Source organism: Populus euphratica, unplaced genomic scaffold (assembly GCF_000495115.2).
Source record: "Populus euphratica unplaced genomic scaffold, PopEup_1.0 scaffold9.1, whole genome shotgun sequence".
NCBI lineage: Eukaryota > Viridiplantae > Streptophyta > Magnoliopsida > Malpighiales > Salicaceae > Populus > Populus euphratica.
This window is the reverse complement of record NW_011499857.1, coordinates 2,050,059-2,063,691: the sequence shown is the minus strand read 5'-3', so window position 1 is coordinate 2,063,691 and position 13,633 is coordinate 2,050,059. Positions and strand designations below refer to the sequence as shown.

At 34.6% G+C, this 13,633-nt stretch overlaps 2 protein-coding genes across 2 annotated transcripts; both read right to left on the bottom strand.

Annotated features, from left to right (window-relative positions):
* Positions 1 to 272: 272 nt before the first annotated feature.
* LOC105123739 (vacuolar iron transporter 1-like) lies at positions 273 to 2,319 on the bottom strand. The gene is made up of 4 exons (XM_011023446.1): positions 1,801 to 2,319; positions 1,566 to 1,651; positions 1,243 to 1,357; positions 273 to 695 (listed from the first exon to the last, which is right to left on the bottom strand). Exons 1-4 carry the CDS (start codon positions 2,043 to 2,045, stop codon positions 398 to 400), a joined length of 744 nt encoding a protein of 247 aa, XP_011021748.1. The 5' UTR covers positions 2,046 to 2,319; the 3' UTR covers positions 273 to 397.
* Positions 2,320 to 4,522: 2,203 nt separating this feature from the next.
* On the bottom strand, positions 4,523 to 6,672 carry LOC105123738 (vacuolar iron transporter 1-like). The gene is made up of 4 exons (XM_011023445.1): positions 6,305 to 6,672; positions 6,095 to 6,203; positions 5,847 to 5,957; positions 4,523 to 5,032 (listed from the first exon to the last, which is right to left on the bottom strand). The coding sequence occupies exons 2-4, from the start codon at positions 6,144 to 6,146 to the stop codon at positions 4,734 to 4,736; spliced, it is 462 nt and encodes a 153-aa protein (XP_011021747.1). The 5' UTR covers positions 6,147 to 6,203; positions 6,305 to 6,672; the 3' UTR covers positions 4,523 to 4,733.
* Positions 6,673 to 13,633: the final 6,961 nt, after the last annotated feature.

Here is a 13,633-nt window from a genome sequence, read left to right as displayed (position 1 = left end):
GGAGTACTCACTCAATCATCAGCCTGCTTATGATGCTACACAGATACTGTACATACAGAGGATATCTAAGCAAATCAAAACTTGCATTACCCAGCTAAGGACCCACCAGCAAATCGGGGTATGGGAATGAACATTAGGGTAGGAGTGAGTACAGTATTTCGAAGGGGCAGACGTAGCATTTCGAAATTTGAACGGCAACAAGAAACACATATCGGGCAGAGCTCGACTCTGCTAACAACGATATTTAGATGCACAACGAAGCAACTCAATTATGTGCAAGAACCCATCAAAGCTTTCATGATACTGGAACGAATGCAATCATCATAGGTAGGGAAACGGGAAAAAAACGAGTGCAATTATTTTAACTGTTGAGATTACATGATATTGACTAGGAGGATTATGGGTGGACAGCCTTAGCCATGCCAAATGCTGCAGCAGATGCAATGGCACCAATAAGGGCAGTTTGAAAAGCACTTCTAAAGGGTTTATTACCAGTGAAGTAACCCTTAGCAAAGCCGAAGATCAGCAAAGCTGCCAAAGTTAAGATCACCGAAGCAATCACAGCATCTTGGGCGCTTGGAATGAACATGTAAGGAATAAGGGGTACAAATCCGCCCAAAATGTAAGCAATGGCAATAGTCAGCGCACTCTGCAGTGCTCTTCTTGGATCTGGCTTCTCCAATCCTAGCTCAAATCTGTATCCATGTCATTATATAACTTCATTTCAGTATTCTTGGTTTTGCTAATGACACATATGATACAAGAAATAGCTAGTTTTAATAAATTATAAAATCAACACGTTATTGAAATCAAATTCTTAAAAAAAAAAAAAACATTATTAAAATCAAATTCACTCAGTAAAAGAAAACCAAGCATCCACTTTATTACATTACCTAGAAAAAGGAAAAGGAAAGAAAATATACATGGAAGTCAAAAGGGTATATGGTATCTCGTGATGCTGGATAACATAAAATCAGGGTGCAATTTGCAGATCACCCGTGCTCTGGGTAGGGGACCCTTCAGGGCTTGTCGTAATCAGGTCTTTTGCACATACTGTAATCATGATATGATAGTGGAGCAGCTGTTCAACTTGTCAACAAATTGGTGCGTTTTATGTTGGAAATTTTTGAAATAAATCTTGAAAGATTAACATCAACTTGTTATTCCATCTTTTCAGAGACTCTGATTAAGTAAACAATTACCATTCCAAACAAGAGAGGTTTGAGGATAAATGAAGCTTACTTCATCATGAAATCAAGCCAGGCTTGAGGCTTCTTCCTTAGAGCACTAACCACAGGCCCATACTCGTGCGGCTCTATTCCATAGTGTGCCAGTATCTCAGCCACCTCAGCCGCCTCTGCATTTTTCCCCAAAAAGAACAACCCCATCCATCATCTTTCACCTTTATGCAACAACTTAGCTTGTAATCATGTTCTTTATTAGTACTATTTTCTTTATCAAATTGAACTCGATTAGGCAAGGAAGAAAGACTAGTCTCCTAACCGGACATCATTATCGCAGGAAAAAAAGGAAGAAGAAGAAACTCTATCATTGTAAGAAAAAACCTGTATCGGGAACACTTTTGATCTCTTCTTGCTCTCTCCTGAGCTCTCTTGCGTAGTGATCTGCCTCACTTTTAGCCGCTAGATATCTGCACAGTAAATAGGAATGGGCTATAATATACATCATTGGCAGACTCGAGTTTACGGTGTTTCTCCTCATAAAAAAAAAAACAAAACGAACAAATTTAAAAAGCAAAATCAAGGACAAACAAATATGATTAATGATAAACAACAATACCCTCCAAGTCCCATGGAGATGGCGCCAGCAGCAACTTCAGCGATGCCGGCGGTGAGAACAATGGAAGACGTAGCATTAGCTCCAGACAAACCGGCAGCGAGAGCAAAAGGAACAGTTAGACCATCGGATACACCGATGATGATGTCACGAACGATCTCACCGGCAGTGAAGTGCTTCTCTTGGTGCTGGTTTAGGAGGGTCTGTTTCTCGGGATCTAGATCAACTCCTTGTGTCGAAGTCGCCATTAGGTGATTTTTGGCCTTTGTGATGTTGTCAATTAGTATGTACGTTTATACAAACATCAAACTGCCGGAAGGAGAGGGAGAGTCCTAATAGGACATTGAAGGGCGTGCCTTGCCTGGGAGAGTTTTGATGTTTGAAGTTTGGGCTGCGGTGGTATATAGCTAGGTGGGTCTGTTGTTTTCAACGCATGCTGACGCAGATTTCATACAAGGTAATTTTGTTTTTTTTCGTAGTCTTTGTATTTTGCAGTTTTAGACGAATCCGCTCCTGCACCATCTAGACCTGTTATCTCCACATTAGTACCAATTTTATATACTAATTTATTTTTTTCTTTTGTTTTTAAGCGGATACAATTATCGTTCTGCATTAATTTCCTCTCTTCCCAAAAATAACATTTTAGCGTGGGATGACGATTATGAAATTTTAAGTAAATTAGATGGTTTTTTTAATTATGAAATTAGATATCCTGTCATCAAGTAAATCATATTTATCTTTTTCATTATTTCTCGTTAAACTTTTATTTATTACAATAATCGGTAAGATTATTTTTATTAATATAGTTTCTTTTTTCATTTCTTTCATCCTTACAAACCCTTCTCTTTTTCTGAGGTTGAGGATTTTTTTTATGTCAAAAAATGTATAGATAGAATGATTATGTAGCAAGACATAACTTCGGTAATTTTACTTGCCATTTAAATGTGGCCAAATTTAATTAAAAACCTACACTGAAAACTGGCATTTCACTTTACCGATAAATAATAAAATGTTTTGGCTTTTAATAATTTGTTTCTTGAGATTTTTTAAAGTTTAATTTTTTTTTCAATTTTATTTTTTAATATTGAATTTAATAAATTTTAAATTTCATAGTTTATATTAATTTACTTTCTATAAAATTATTTTTATTTTATGATTTGGGCTTCACAAGGGAATTCAGGTTATTATTATTATTATTATTATTAATTGATTTTTTTCTTAACTTCTTTTCTTGATATTAAATTGATTGAAAATTAGTGTTTATGTGTACATGTGTACGTACGAGCTTATTATGATCTCATGACTCGAATCACGAGTTTTATATGTTGTTTAGTGATTAGATTTTTTATTTTTATTTTATTTGCTTTTAATGAGGTTACATGGTCTCATGAACCATGCCGCAGTTTAGCTTAGTTGTCTTAATTTTCTTATTTTTTTTAATTGATTTTTTAAATTTTGTCATTTAGTATTGAACTTTAATTGATTTTTTTAATTTTATCATTTAGTATTGAATAAATTGAGAATAAAGTTTTATAATTTATTTTTTATTTTTTTCATGGCTTGGGGCACTAACTTGGTTAGTTAACTCGAGTTGACCTGAGTGATTTTTTATCTATTTTTTCTTAAAAAAAAAAAGACCAGTTTCATCTTTCATTATTGAGGTGATTATTGAGGTGATTATGAATTAAGTTCAATTTTTTTTATTTGATTATTTCAATCTTATGACTTGAATTTAACAGATTAACTCGAATTGATTCTAATCATATTTCTAATTAAATTTTATTTTTAATATTGAATTAGTTGAAAATTAAGCTCTTTCTCAATTGTTTTTAAATTTATAAAATTAGTCATGATACATTAAATCAACTTCATATAATTTATTTATTTTTCTACTAAAATACACATTAATAATACATGGATATTTTATTATATTTAATAAAAAGTTTAATTCAACCTCCATGTGACATCACAGATTATTATCTAATCATCAGTTATAAGAACATAGAGTAGCGGTCGTAATTGTATTTTTTTAAGGACCTGAAACAAGCCTTCATCAACCAATTTGTAGCTCGGGGGATGTAGTCCATTGAACAAGTGGATGCATATGAACATGCGGCCTCAAGCTCTGAACCCACTGGAATGGACAAACTGAAGACAAAAGATGGGCTGTTTTTTCAAACATTTTTCTTATATCGCCGATAAAATTTCCCTGAAAAGTTTAAAATGTTCCGAATGAATGCCCAGCAACTCAGACTACGACAGTAGTGGACAGTCGATGGTCCAATCGACCTCGAAGGGTTCATAATTTTAGACTTTAGAGAGAGCTCAAAACTAATTTTAGGAAAGGATATTTGTATTAAATTGTCAAACAATACAAAGAAATAGAAGTCTAAAGAGGGTGTGGCTCGTAGGAACCCCGGTAGCGTTTCGGCCAGAAACGAATGTTCGGCTTCGGCTGGGACAGCAATTTCTAGCAGCAGGCTGCAGGCCTGGGTGGCCGTAGCATGAAAGCTGTTGGCGTCGCCCACTGCCGTGGGCCTATTGTTTTATGTTTTTTTATTTGTTCTTTTGGTAGCATGGACAACGACACGCCGCTGGCCATGTTCTTGGCAAACCAAGTAGGATTTGACCCCCCCCCTCCGGTCCCTGGCATTTTTGTTCGACACCTCCTTAATTTGCTGGAAAAATAGCGGAGGACTAATTGAACTTTCTTTATCAGGGGGTCCTTTAACCGGTGTTGCTAATTAAAAAATGAAAATGACATTTGCTCCTCCATGAGAATAGAAATGGAAAACCCCATATTAACACTACTAAGTACTAATTATCCTAATTAACTGCCGCAAATAGATACAACCAGACGGGACAATAGACTGATCAATACAAGGCAGTTAGAAGTGCTCCTGGGCAAGATCAGGTGCGAACAAAAGAAGTAGAAATCAAGCTCGAAAAACCTTAGCTATGCAATAAGCAGCTGCTGATGCCATGGATCCTATGAAAGCAGTTTGGATAGCATTCTTGAAAGGATTATTACCAGTGAAGTAACCCTTCACAAACCCAAAAATTAGTAATGCCACTATGGTTATTATAACAGATGCAACTACCGCTTCTTCAGCAAGTGGAATGACCATGTATGGTGCCAAGGGTACCAATCCACCCGCTATGTAAGAAATAGCAATAGTCAAGGCGCTTTGCAGTGCTCTCATGGGTTCTGGTTTCTCCGGTCCAAGTTCTAACTGTTAGGAAAAACTAGAAACAATCGGATATCAATTTACCTTGATCAATTCAGTAAAATACAATTCACAATTCACAAGTTCTAATTCTTTCCCTCTTTGTGCAGTAAAACAAAATCAAATAATGATCAAATATAATGCAAATAATCACAAAATCAACACCAAGATTTTTAACGTGGAAAACTCGATGCGGGAAAAATCACGAACAAATATATATCATCAAGAACAACTTATTCTCAGATTATAACAAGATTAAAGGAGAATTATTTGAGAAAAAACTCACAATACTGACAGCCTCGTTTTCTGTCAAAACGGTCAGTTTCACACCACCAATCTTCAATTCAACCGTTCAGAATGAAGATCAACGTGTCTAGAAGCTGCTGTCAAAATCTTAGTCCGATCTAACGGTGAAGAAGGAAGAACGCAGGTTGCTCTGCTGCCTCTTCTTCTCTTTTTCTCTCTCTATTTTCTTTTTTAAAATCTTAGTCCGATCTAACGGTGAAGAAGGAAGAACGCAGGCTGCTCTGCTGTCTCTTCTTCTCCTTTTCTCTCTCTATTTTTTTTTTCCTCTTCTGTTTTTCAATTATGCCGCTACAGTACCCGAATCACTTAATTTTAAAGAGAGTTAGCTGTCTCTCTTATCAATAAATGTGGTGGTCCTACCATCATATAGTGCGGGACTATACACAATACAAACCTACAAAAACATTAATCTGTCAGATAATACGAACTAAATATTGTTTTAAGAATTTGCGTATCCAAGCCAAAAAAACAAAATAGAGAGAGAGAGAACAGGAAGATGATATCAAGATTTTTACTTCATCATGAAATCCAGCCAGTGCTGGTTCCTCCTCAGAGCATTCACCACAGGCTCATATTCGTGTGGCTCAATATCATACTGTGATAATATTTCTCCACATTCAGCAGCCTCTGTTGGTTAAGATTATTAGACTTCTATTAATTAAACATCTACATTAATTACAATATCATTTTGCCACATTTGCATGGAAAAAAAGAAAAAATATGAATTTAATCATGACATGTCAAAAGGGTTGAGGCATTTAAACCTATATCGGGGACACTTATGATCTCTTCTTGCTCTATGTTTAGTTCCCTCATGTAATGGTCAGCTTCGCTTTCTGCTGCAAGGTACCTGCACCAGTCATCACGGAATGAGTTAACATCTGTTCATGTTTTGCAAAACCTGTAATATGCCATGGATTATCTATACCCGTATAGCTAAGCTGAGAAAGCGGCTTGATTAAAAATGTTAGTATTACCCAACCTCAGCAATGCCGGCAACAAGAATGATGCTGGATGTCACATTGGCACCGGACAATCCAGCGGCAAGGGCAAAAGGGACTGCGAGACCATCAGAGACACCTATGATAATGTCACGGACAATCTCACTAGACATGAAATGCTTCTCTTCATGCTCTTCAAGAAACAATTTCTGCTTCTCTAGGTCAGTGAACCCATTTTCAGCCATTGCCAGAGATACGTAATTCTCTTGTTTGGCAATGAAGTGATGACATGATGGTGGGAATTGAGCAATATACATAGCAGGTATAGAGCTTAATTAAACCGAATTAATGAAGCTTTTCCATTCCTCGAAACTGGGTCCACGTCTAATCAAGTCGGGCGTGTGCTGCTGCTATTTGGGAAGATGAAAAGGTTGGGTTCGCCGGTTCAGTACCCTGGGGTGGCTGGTCAAGCACGACCGCTCAGGCACAGATGATAATTAACTCCCTAGTATCATTATCATGATCACTGATATTTCTGTTACCAGTAATGAGTTAATTTTTTATTACTATTTCGTAAAAAAAAAATCTTAATATTCATTAAGTTTTAAAAACATAAAAATACATTTTATAATTATTTTATTTTACATTTTCATCTGTATTTTCAATTAAATATATTTTTATTTAGATCTCGATTCCATTTGAAACCTCTCTCTTCTTGAAACAATTAAATCTGAATACTAAATTAAAATGCCAATCGAGAAAGCATGTGTTCAGTAAGATCAGCACCTTCACATGATTGTAATTGGCGTGTGTGTGGCTGCTCAAGACTGTTGTGGATGACTGGATGTTGATAGCCACTGGGAGATTTGAGGTAAAATTACAAATTTGGAAAAGACAAGAAACGAGAATAAAAAGACACTTGCATGTGGAGCCGTGATTTGGTGCCCCTGCGGAAGTGTGCGGAACACAAGCCTCCACACGCCAATTATATATAAACCATTCCAAACTCAGGATTTTAAGGAAACAGAACAAAAACGTAAGAGATTTTTCAAAACCGGAATAATATTGTAATTTTCTATGAAAATGGAGTTAAAAAAAAAGGAGAAAACTTTATGTTAAAATTAAATAGCATAAAAAAAAATTTTCTATGAAAATGGAGTTAAAAAAAACTTTATGTTAAATTTAAATAGCATAAAAAATTAAAAAACTAATTTTTCAATTTTGTATTGAGCTTAAAAGATATATTTTAGAGATCTTTCACATCTTTTCTTCACAAGTTCTTCACTGTTTTTCAAATAAAAAAAAGACATCAACAATATAATTTTTTTATATATAAGTGCCTTCTAGTGCTATAGAATATTAAAATTATTTTTTTATATTTAGTAATTGTTAATAATTTATTTTTTATTATAAATTTAATATAAATCTTTTATGAGTTAATAATATTTTTTTCATGATAATATTTGATTTGATTGAAATAATTTGGATTATTGCGAATACAAAAGATTAAGAAAACTATTATATTATTAAATCTTGATATTGACTTTTTATCAGAAATAATTATAATTTTGATTCTTTAAAGAAAAATCATTTTCGTTCTTGATGCTTTGTTGGAGCGTGCTTATCACCATTCCATAAATAATTTAAGATTGCATTCATCGAGAATTTTTTTTTTTCTTCGCCGTGCTTTCATTTTCAATAGCTCATGACTGCTTCAATCGATTTGGACGAGGCCTTGGCATTTGACACGCACTACCTGAAACTTCAGCCGATTTGGACGAAGAAGCGAAATTGAAAGTTTAAGGACCTAACTGGAAATAATCCTTCTTTGAGACTCGACTGTGATATGTGTTATAATTTAAGGATTAAATTTGAGATTCGCTCATTCTTGTCCGTTCACGTGCCAGCCCCGCGCACTTCGATAGGGAATGTCAAAAGGTCGCACCAAGAGTGGAGGATCCATCAGAGTCGGAGGTGGTCCGCTTGTCAGAACACCGGTGCCAGCCACACGCCCTGACATCTAAGAGCGGAGACGAGGACAAGGAACGGAGAGCACGGGTTCGTACCTTTATTGCTTTATTTTTCCTTAACAGTGACACTAGGCCCACTACCATTTGTTCATACAGTATAAAGAAATATCAGAGAACCCAAACCCGGCAGGTACAGATTTTATGTATTTATTTTTATCATGATAGATTGGCGGGTATAGATACATGGAGATGAAATAAACTTGTTTTAACAGCGAAAGACCTACGAGATAAAATCAACAAATAAATATGTTGAATCTTGTTTGGTTTTAGATAATCCCGCGTACTCTACCTAAGAGGTTGCCCTTTTAAAAGGACCTTGTAATTGTATTTATGTATATTATATTTGTTTTCTGTTTGGATAGCCATTGGCCAGTAATATTTCAAACTTATATACAGTGTCGGATATGATATTTCTCTTGAAAAGAAAAGGCGAGCTATTATCGATCCTGTAATTGCTATGACGTGCACATAAATAGTCTTAAACAATATTGACATATTGAACACAAAATAGTCTTAAACAATATTGACATATTGAGCGCACACACACACACCATAAGCAATGAATCAACTGACCAATCATGCTGATAGGATTCGGATATGGACCGATCAAATTCTTGATCTCAGTTTGAATTAAAAAATTAGACCAAGATTCTAAAGTGCAAAGCCTTTCATTATACTATATTAAAAAACAGGGTGAAGTGGGTACCAGAAAAGAAGTCCACTAGGGAATAAGCTAATAGAAATTGACATGGTTTTCATTGCTATATGTTATCTGAAAGAATTAAAGTACTCGCACTTCTGATGATTATTGTCGTTTGAGATTGTTGCTGCGGGTTGATTATCATCAACGACCCTTTAATAACGTGGCCCAAATATTATTTTATAAAAACTTGATTTTTTATTTAAAATTAATTAATTATATTATATTTTTAAATAAAATTATTTTTAAACATATTCTTTATCACTATAAAAAACATTTAAAAGTAACTGACATCAATTTAAATAATTATTTTAAAAAATATATTTTTTATGACAATGAAAAGTGATGTCACATGTGTGACATGACATAAGATTATTGCATGCTCAAATAAGTATAGTGATATTTGGTAAATGCTAAATCAAATGAGTCTATTTTTGTTATAATGTAATTAAGTAAAATATAGTTTTTTTAAAAATAAAGTTATTAAAACCCAATGTAATCCATGACCACAATCATAACTTTGGCATATTAAAACATAAAATATGGGTAATTTAATATATTGATATCTTAATATTAAAAAAACATATATTTTCCTAGATTGTTTTTAAAACCAAAACATAATTTTTATAAGTTAACAGAGTTATGGTAGAATTTATATAATTTAATTTTAAATTAAAATAGGTTAGACATGAATTTGAGCAAGAAAATTTGAATGTTTAATTACAGAATCAAGTTTAATAATAATAAATATTACGATTTTAACCCACAAACATTTGATAAAGTTAATGAATTCAACTCTTCCTTCAGCCATCAATAACTTAACGCGGATAATAATTTACCTAACTGTAATTTATTTAAGAGAGTGTTTGAGAATATTGTAATAGTTGTTTTGTAAAATAATTTTTTTTATAAATACATTAATATAATATATGTTTTTATTTTATAAAAATAATTTTTAATATAACCACATCAAAACAATTAAAATAATAATTATGTTAAATATATATATATATATATATATATAAAATTTACCAAACCAAACACAATTCCAAACAAGGCATTACTCGCTCATCTGGTTTTAATAATAGCGTAGTAAACACTCACCGGTTAATTAAAGGGCGACCGACGTTTTTCGAATGAGACACCATACCTTGGAAATTGCAATATTACGAAGCTAGCTTGTTTGGAGCAACGCGGCCTCGTTAAATCTGAACGATGGCTTTGCAAAGCCTGGCCTCCTTTTTGCTATTTTTGGTTTGAAGGGGAGTTCGACAGCAGGGAATGTAATTAAATGCCCAGATAAGCTTTCACAGATTACATGTATAATTATAGTTGCATATATGATGTTTTAACTCCCAGGGAAACAAGGAACGCACTTCCTTTATCTAACCAATTCCTGAAGGCCCAAGTTGCCTTCTCAAACAAAAATACACACTGATATAAAATATCCCTTAAATTTCAAGTTGGTGGCAGAGGCCCATACACTCCGAAAACACACACTCATACGCGACTAAACATGTTTTAAAGATAGGCTTACAATGGCAACAAGTGACACAGGGAATGATTTCACTTATCACGCACTCTGAAGAGATAAAAACTAAGAGCAAACATAAAATTTTATGGAAAAGCATAATTTGGAAGCCATGTTAGGGAAAGATGTTAAATGAGGTAAAAAAAAACGAAAACATTAATCAGCACCTCACCTTGAACATCACTTATCACGCACTCTGAAGAGATAAAATTGAGCAAACATAATATTTTATGGAAAAGCATAAATGAGGTAAAAATAAACGAAGGTGGAACGCTTTAATATACCTCCCAGCCCAAGACAAATACAAAAAACAGAAAATCACAAAACAGACAAATTACCAATAACAGTGAAATAGATGAGCAACATCCAGGAAAAAGAATCATACTGAGCAGTGTTGAACATCATACAGCTACAGAAATGTTCATACCATAAATGTCCAGGTTGTGTTGTGAGGGACCGTGGGGCCTATTGGTTCTCCATGGAGACAAAAGCGTTTACATACTGTTTATAGATTCACATCTTGTTATATGTTTCTGTTTTACATTCCTGACTTCCGAAAGACAACATAGATCTCTCACTGATGCGCGGAATATGAAATAATACAAAGTGAAACAACAAAGAATGGACATTGAAAATCAGTTTTACAGCTCTTCAGGTCAGATCTCCACAATTTTCAGCACGAATTTGCTCAGGAGAACGAAAGTTTCAAGGTGAACATCGTTAGAGATATTATAAAGATCTTAAGTGTCCAAAACTACTAACAAATTGAACACTTAAAACCCCCAACGGTGACAGGAAAACAAAACAATTCGAAGGAGACATGCTACAAGAAATCCATCCACTGGGAAGCGGGGTTGGGTGCACATGCTGTACAAGCATCACTTCATGTAATCTATTTTGACAAAAAATGAACTCGTACAATTTAAGCAAAAACAAAAAGCTTAAAAATGTACTTCAACGGGTAAAAAACAGAACCAAAAGCGCCCTTTGACAATATTTCGATCAGCAATAAATGGAATGGTAAGAGTTGACAAATCCATGGTTTGTCAGCAGCATAATCCTCAGTGACGGAAACACCTCAACAAAAATGACAAATTGATAACAAAAATTACAGATCAAATTTTCTAACTCCCAAAAAAGGGTCAACTAAACAGGAAAACGCCCTAAAATGTATAAATCCAGCATAAAATTTGAGCGCGAGAGTAAGACCATAGAGGCAAATAAATTGGAAGCAGAAACCTTCCCGGATAAAACCAGATACATATTGAATTCAAACTACGATACAAGAAGCAACATACGAAATCCCAAAGAAAACAATAATGGGCTAAAAAACTACACACCCGAGAAACATGAATTATTAAAATCAACAATAAAAAACAGGCCTCTTCAGTTCAGGTCTCCAAAAATATTTCCCCACGGTACAACTCGGAAGAACGAAAGTATAATAATCATCATCATTAGAGGCTATATAAACATCTTTACACTAGTAGTTTGAAACTAATCATGAGCAATAGAGCCAATAAAATAAGAAGAAGATTCCCTCAATCGTAAGCCACCGGGATGAAAATACAAAAATCAAAAGAAAAAAAAGGTTAGAAAAAAATGTCTCTTCAGTTCAGGTCTCCATAAAAACTTCCACATGGTTTTAAATTGTCAGAAGAACGAAAGTTTTGATCATCATTAGAGACATTCATTATTCATTATTATCAAAATAACAAAACCAAGAAGCCTAATCACCTCACCTCCTCTTCCTGTCGCAGAAAATAAGAAACAGAAACAAAAGTTTATATAGCTGATTTTAGCTTTGGCAAGCAAGAATGCAGATCCGAGTAAAGAGTGTTGTGGGAGGGCGTTGCTTTTATAGTAGCGTGGATGATTTGAAGTCTGGCGGCCGGTCACCCCAAAACCCTAGCAAGCTTTTGCTTTGAGTACTGGGATTTTGGGCCATGATTGGACCCATCCCATTTCCTTCAGCTCTAACCATTTCGGCCCAACCCTCATTTCTGGTGACAAATTCGCTCGGAACCCCATACTGCTTTATAGGGGCTATTTTGGAACTTACATACGGGCAAATCCAGAGCGATTAACCGATTAGGGGTCTGTGACAGTGTTTACTAAAAAACGAAACCGTGAATGTTTGTTTATTTTTATATTTTAAAAAACAACCACTTCTACAATAATAAACATAAACGGGCTCTAACTCCTTCGTTGACATCCGGCCTGGTGTGGTGTTTGTCCTGAAATTTTTTCACTAAGAACTATTTCATGAAGGGCTGATCTTGACAAAATTTCCCTTAATCGAAATGTAGGGATTAGCCATAGCATTATACAGAAAAGATACGTTTTTTTTTACTTCCTGTCCTGAAACTCGCTGTTAAGAAAATATAAAGGGTCCCTCTTTACATGAGAAGAAGTGTAGGAAGAAACAAAACAATTCGTGGTTGTACATGCATCCAGCTCATTCTAATCATGTGAGAATCAATAAACATACAGCCAGCATATTTTTCCCAATCCAAAGAGGAGGAGCTATTGGAAGTGCTAAGGTTGATGGAGGGAACAAAATATATTGATGATAGTGCGGCCACTTTAAGGACTGGGCTAGCTATTGCTGAACCTCTCAATGGCATCAGAGAGTTCAGGCAATAAACCAAGCATTGTTTTTCGCTCTAATACATATTTCCAATTCTTTGTCATGATCTGCACTATCCCATTTTGCTCTACTCTTACTCTAAGCTTACTCATGGCAAGTAACGATTCCTGCAATACAACAACATGAAAAAAATTCAACGTCAACAGCACCCTCAATTAACAAAACAATGTCAAACTTCTAAATAAAGCCACCAAGTGCCAAGATTTAGCATTCATTTGGACCGTGCACGGGGCTGAGGTTTGACTAACCAACCAAAGTTTGAAGTATATCTAGATAAACTTAAATTGTTACTTACAGTTAATTTAAAGCTATTTACTCAAATTTGATACTCCTTTTGTTCTACGTCTTTACTTCAACAAAAGAAGGATAAGTAGCAGGACACAAAACTCTTAAAACTAGCCCTGTAACTAAGGGGCAAAGGTTTATAATAATTGCACCTGTCCCCAGATCA